Source organism: Mustela erminea, chromosome 6 (genome assembly GCF_009829155.1).
Source record: "Mustela erminea isolate mMusErm1 chromosome 6, mMusErm1.Pri, whole genome shotgun sequence".
Taxonomy (NCBI): domain Eukaryota; kingdom Metazoa; phylum Chordata; class Mammalia; order Carnivora; family Mustelidae; genus Mustela; species Mustela erminea.
Genome location: NC_045619.1, coordinates 101234749 through 101240748, shown reverse-complemented (window position 1 = coordinate 101240748; position 6000 = coordinate 101234749). Strand labels below are relative to the sequence as shown.

Sequence of the window (6000 nt, the reverse complement as noted above, 5' to 3'; positions counted from 1 at the left end):
TTGATGCAAGCTGAGCCAGAAGACAGTAGCTCCTCCTTCTGAACATAGCTCCTGGTCCAGGGATGGGCATAGAACTTAAGCCAGGCCATCCAGTGTCCTCTTCTGGGTTTGTCAAACCACAGCTAGAAGGAGAGACAGCTTTGCTTCTTGGGGTGAGAATGGGTTAGAGTTGGTCTACAGTAGCAAAGAATGGAACCAGGCAAGAACAGGACAGCTGAGAGGTCAGTGCAGAGACTCCTGGTAGTGGCTGGTCCCAGCTTCCATACCCAGAGGCTCTTCCTTTGGTTCAGTGGTTCAATGAACTGCTTCATGCCTTTTCAATAAATTTTGTATTTGTTTTGTCAACAGGATTTCTAGGTTTCTAACTCTGGAAACTCAGTGTTCTAACAGATAAATGAAATAATGTAACTTGAATAATAATGCAGTTCTCATCAGGTGTAATTGCAAACTTGCTTCTCTCTCTAAACCTTTTACAAACCACTTCCTTCCTTCCAGTATTTTTGTCTTCTATTTTACTGAGAGAAGTAATCCGTGTATTAAATCAATTTAATGTATTAAGTCAATGATTTAATACATTATCTTCTCTCTTCACTGCAAGTGTTAGCATCACAATGCTTATTCATCCCTTTCCCCCCCAAGACCAGCGTCATTTCCTCTCAGCTTAAAGCCTGTCTCTCTGCTCCTGTTCTAGATCTCAAGAACAAGAACCAAATGAAGAAATGGGCCTAACCCAGTGCCATCTACTCCACAGAGGTAGGTAAGGAGCAAATGTTCTGAGGGCCGTGTGGACCATCTCTATCCAATCTAGATGTGAACTGACCCTGAACAGGAATATGTACAAAGTCCTGAGAATTTTCACATTTACCACTAAATCTGATGTTGTGGCTTTACTATATTCCTCTCCTGACTGAATGTAGAGAAAATGGCTGCCAAGGAAAAATGGTTGACCATGGAAGTGAGTAATTGGGACTTTCTATGCTCGATGGAAGTGAAGGTGTTAGGGCCCACCCTAACTCTGTGGGCCAGCAGGAGAGGAAGTCTAGGCCTGCTGTCTGGCTACCCATGGGTCTTTCTGCCTTTGATCCAGGCTTGACCATGAGCTTGGCTCAGTGGCCTCAGAAGCTTCTGGATTAATAGTGGTTTACACTGGTGAGTAAAGATTGAGAGGCAGCTGTGGGGAGCAGTGGAGTGTTGAGGAGGGATCCAGCTAGAACCGGTGTTACAGGAAGTAATTGTTTAATCTCAGAGGATGTAGGCTGACCCCTGAGTTCACCACCAGATACTGCCACATGAGAGAACCAGCAATGGACCTGAGGCTCAGAGCTACTTATATAGGGGGGTACTGAGCTGATGAACCTTGGGTCTGGTGTTTAGAGGACCCTTTCAACAGACTGGGTCCAATATTGGGATGCCACTCATACACTGTGGGTGACAGGGAGGATAAAATAATCAATGGAGTGTGAGCTGGAACAAGGAAGTGGAGTTGTCAACCTGTTGGCTAGGGTGCAAAGGTTCTGTGTGATTTTGAAATAGCATCAAATAATGCCGAAGGGAAGAGAAGCAGTGAATTTGAACCCTTGTTGACAGGAAGCTTCCTTTTCTGTTGTTTTGATGACTGCCAGGTAGAGGAAACATAACTTCTCTTAATAGTGGTACCTGTTGACAATAAGTAATATCAGTGGACCAGCTTGACTGAGTTCATTCTGCTGTGACTCTGCAAGTTGTAGAGAGTAGTTTGCCATTCTTCTTCCATCACACTAATTCCCACTGGTTATCTTTTTTTTTTTTAATTTAGGCTTACTGTACAAATTTTACAACTATCTTTGTCCTCGTAGTAGTGTCTGGCTCAACTTGAGAGTTTCATGTGTTTTCTCCCAAACTTTAGGCTCCTACTGGTTAGAGGTTAAATCTTCATTCCCGTGACTACACCAAAGCATTGCTCTATGGGAAGTCATGTTTCACAATAAAATATGAACATAGTAGGGCCCGTTAAGTAGCATCGCTCTATGTGGCATTTTACACATTTGAGGAAAATGGTAACGTTGCTGTCCTTCTTGTTCTGGTTCACCATTCCCTACAAATTCAATAATATCAGCTTATTTCTTGCAAATTCTGAGCCTCCTGTGGGCCGGCTCTACATCTTTAAGCCCCAGTCAACTCACATATGCCTCTCGGTGGTCTAATCTTTAGTTCTTTCTCCAAATCTTAGTGCATTCTATCTCAAGTAGAACAAGAGATTCAAGGGAAGAGAGAGGTCGAGGTGAAGGACAGGTGGTTAAAATAAGACCCAGAACTGGAAGAAGAGAATTTCAGTATATAAACATTCTGGGATGTGGATACCAGCAATGGCAGAGTCGAGAGAGAGGCCATGAGGCTTGAGTTGAGGGACTTGAGTTTTCTGGTATGCTCCACCTCCTTCATTTGTACCAGCTGAGATATCCCTTCCAAAGAGAAACTCCCCCTGGTGAGAGCTGACTTCCCCACAGCCTCCATGTTGTAACATCTTATTACGCACAGAATTTTTTCATTATAGATTTTTCACATCTTTGTGAAACCATTTCATATACACTTAGTCTATTTAACATATTTGGCCACCAGCTAGACTGGGAACCCCGTGAGCTCAGGGATAGTGTCTGTCCTCTTCAGTGTTTTATTCTGAGCCTGTGGCACAGTGTTTTTATGTAATAGTGTAGAGAGGATGTTAGTAAATGTTAGCTGATGGTGTGTTCTGCGTGGTGCCCAGTAACTCACTAATTTTACCTCAGTGAACACTCATACCTTCTGAGTGCTGATTAGTTCTGTCTCCCCTTGTTTCTTTTTCTGGTGTGACTAAGAGTAAAACCATTAAAAATGAAGAGAGTGAATATGTGTATTAGGGATAGCAAGGATAAGATGGATTCAGGGTTCAACTTCACATTACACCAAAGTAGGAATTTAGAGAGATTCCAAAAGGGTGGTGGTGGAGGGTGGGGAATGCAGGAAGAAAAATGGTGTAAGTGGGTCAGTCGTTAGGCTGGAGTGGATGGGAAAATTAGGGATGCCCAGGGATTGGTTCGGAATGAAGAAAGGGTTGTGAGGGACAGAGAGGCCATGGACTGTGAGCCCCGAGCACCAGCCTGGCTCTCTAGAAGATCAGGTCTGTAAATACCCTGTGGGTTAGAGCTCCTTCTCATCCCATAAAGGAGAATTTAACCCCGGGTGACAAGTGTAGGCAGGACAGAGTGGTTTTATAGGCTCAGAAAGATCCCTAAAGAGGAATAGTTAGATTCTGTCAAAGCCCTTTTTTGTTATGAGCCCCTCTTGCTTTAGATCCTCAGTGTCCAGATTGTTCTGAGCAGAACGAAGGAAGACCAATAATCACACGTCCACTTAACTCCCACCTCAGCCCTTCACATTCACCTGTGAATTCCTGTGCTGCCAATCCTCATTTTCTGCTGGCTTATCTGATAATTATTCTTGTATTTCAAACCTCCTTGTGGTTCCCTGTTTCAGCCATAAGGTAAGACACAGGGAAGAACAATGCTCGATTGCACCAAAAACTTCTTCTCCTGCGCCAAAGGGTAACTGATCAGGGCACCCTGACCCTCCAAGGTTTCAGTTTCTACACGGACCTGGTTCTCAGAGACCTAAGGAAACATGATGTTAAAAGGCCATGTTATTCATATAAGGAGATTTTGGAGATTCAGAATCTAATTGGTATTTGAGCTCCAGAAAGTGGCAGATGAGGTCTCCGATCACATCTTAAATGGCAAAGTGTGTCTCTATTGGCTCTCAGTAGGGAGGATGTCAGAGGATGTGTTTATATTACCCCCTCCCCTCCCATTACTGTAGACTTTTGTTGGTGTCCTGGTACCTCCTCACAGGGTTATTTTGCAGCTGGGACTGTGACTTTGAGGACATGGGAGTCAGGATGGCTTTGAATCTCTCTCTTCAGGGACTCTGTGTCCTCCTCAGCACCATGGTGGCTGCTCAAAGTGAGTTTCCTGGGATCAGTAGTAAGGGGTGAAGGGAAAGGTTTCTGGAGTCAGGGAGCTGAAGCCTCAGTGGAAACCATGTGTTTTTGACCAAAAAGGAACCACACTGACTGTGAATACCGTTTTTTCTCCTAGGGGGTGTCAACTGATCATGGTGGGAGCTTGGGTAAGAAATGATATTGAACCCAGACTGAGATGAGTCAGTGATGGTCCGAGTCAATGTCTCCCTTGTTTTCAGGGAGTGTTTTGTTGGTCTCTGTGTGTGGGAAGGACCAGCGATTGACTTCAGCTGTGTCCCTGGGGTCCTTGCACACTGCATTTGTCCACTTTGCAGAGGACTACCTCATCAGGATTTCCATGTTTGAGATGTTTATGTAACTGTAGGCTATGTGCTTGTGTGTGGGTATGAGGGGGTATAAGGGCTGTCTGTGTGGGAGGAACAGGGCTGCTGAGAAGCGGCTGGGTCGGTTGCTCTGTGAAGCCCACACCGTTGGCAGTGCCATGTCCCATATGTAACCAGATCATAGATAATCTCACACCTGCTCTCCTCTTTAGCACCTCTCCTTCAGTACCCCCGTCTTCTCTCTGCTTGACTTTGGTGTTTGCCCCGCACTGGATTCTGGGAGAGGCTTTGCCTCCTGGCCTCGCTTGTTCCTACCAAGTGTCTGTTGTAGTGCAGAGGAACCTGCAGCCATGTCAGGAGGCCTCTTGTTAACACAGATTAACTGATGCACAGCTTAGTTATATTAAGCCTTCTGAGTCCATGCCTCTGTCCTTGTGAATCATTTCCTGACTTACTGGGATCGTGGACTGGTCCTTTCTGAATTCTGGAGGGTACATTTTATCTCTCCTGCGTTCTTCTATCCCTCTCTGCAAGCTGGTTTCTACTGAGCCTTGGACTCCGAGGACTATGGGCATCAGAGATAGGGCTACAAAAAGCCTAGGCTTCAGTCCGGAGGAGGCAGCTTTTTCAGATTTGGGTGCGGGTCCAGGCCGAGACTGTTTACAGCTTTGACTGCTTTCAGTGCTCTCATTGTCTTCCTTCTAGAGCTCAGTCTCTGTCCCTCCCTGACTCTCCTTGGGAAACCCCATCCCTCCAAGTTTCTGCTGCATGAGTGTTGGTCAGATGCTAGTGAAGATTCTTCTCTTGATGACTCTGAGGTGCAGGTGGGGGTTTGGGTCCATGAGGACGAGAGACAATGAGTGTTCTCATATAAGGCCCCCTCTTCTGACTAGGAATACTATAGGAAATTTCTTCAGTAGTAACTTAAGTTGCAAGAACATTTCACCAAAGCAAGCATTCTTTTTATTTTCCCAGAACCAACACCATTCAGTGTAGCCTACTAAAAATGTATTCTCTTTCATACAACATTGGCCTTGCTCTTTGTAAAACAATAGTCCTGGCCTTTCAGAGCATTTAATGGTTTCTTTTTTTTAAATTTTAAGATTTTATTTATTTATTTGAGAGAGAATGAGAGAGAGCATGAGAGGAGAGAGGTCAGCAGGAGCAGCAGACTCCCTGCCGAGCAGGGAGCCCAATGTGGGACTCGATCCCAGGACTCCAGGATCATGACCTGAGCTGAAGGCAGTCGCCCAACCAACTGAGCCACCCAGGCGCCTGCATTTGATGATTTCTGGGTTGGGCACACACTACAGGAGTCTCCACTGTGAAATCCATGATGGGCGTTGGCAAAAGATTATCCTTTGAAACACAGTTTATGCCATTATACACAGAAACATAGACTCTCAAAGATTGGATAACTCAGTATTCAGTCTGTAAACTCTTTGTAAAAAAATGAACAATATATTTTGGACATCTTCTTATTCTTGTTTTACACACTAAAAATGTTTAATGGTAGTATGACAAAAATATAGACATTTCAGGAGTATTATGGAAAATTTTATTTGCTTCCAATTATTTCATTATATGACCAAAATGCAATATACTCACCTAATCAGTTGCTTTGATCATTTAGTTGTTTTCAGTGTTTTGGCTTTTATGAAAAATGTTCTGAATTTCCTTGCA

General features: G+C 44.4%; 1 protein-coding gene across 7 annotated transcripts in view; it reads left to right on the top strand.

The window, feature by feature from the left end:
• The first annotated feature begins 626 nt into the window (after nucleotides 1–626).
• Nucleotides 627–6000, top strand: part of LOC116594044 (antigen WC1.1-like) — a 51348-nt gene continuing 45974 nt past the window's right edge. For 6 of the 7 annotated variants that reach the window (XM_032348904.1, XM_032348903.1, XM_032348902.1 and 3 more), the window contains exon 1: nucleotides 3849–3974. In XM_032348904.1, coding sequence (XP_032204795.1) covers nucleotides 3899–3974 — 76 coding nt within the window. In that variant the 5' untranslated portion in view covers nucleotides 3849–3898. Of the gene's footprint in view, nucleotides 754–3848; nucleotides 3975–6000 lie in introns of those variants that run through there. The other variant, XM_032348900.1, reaches the window with a different exon arrangement.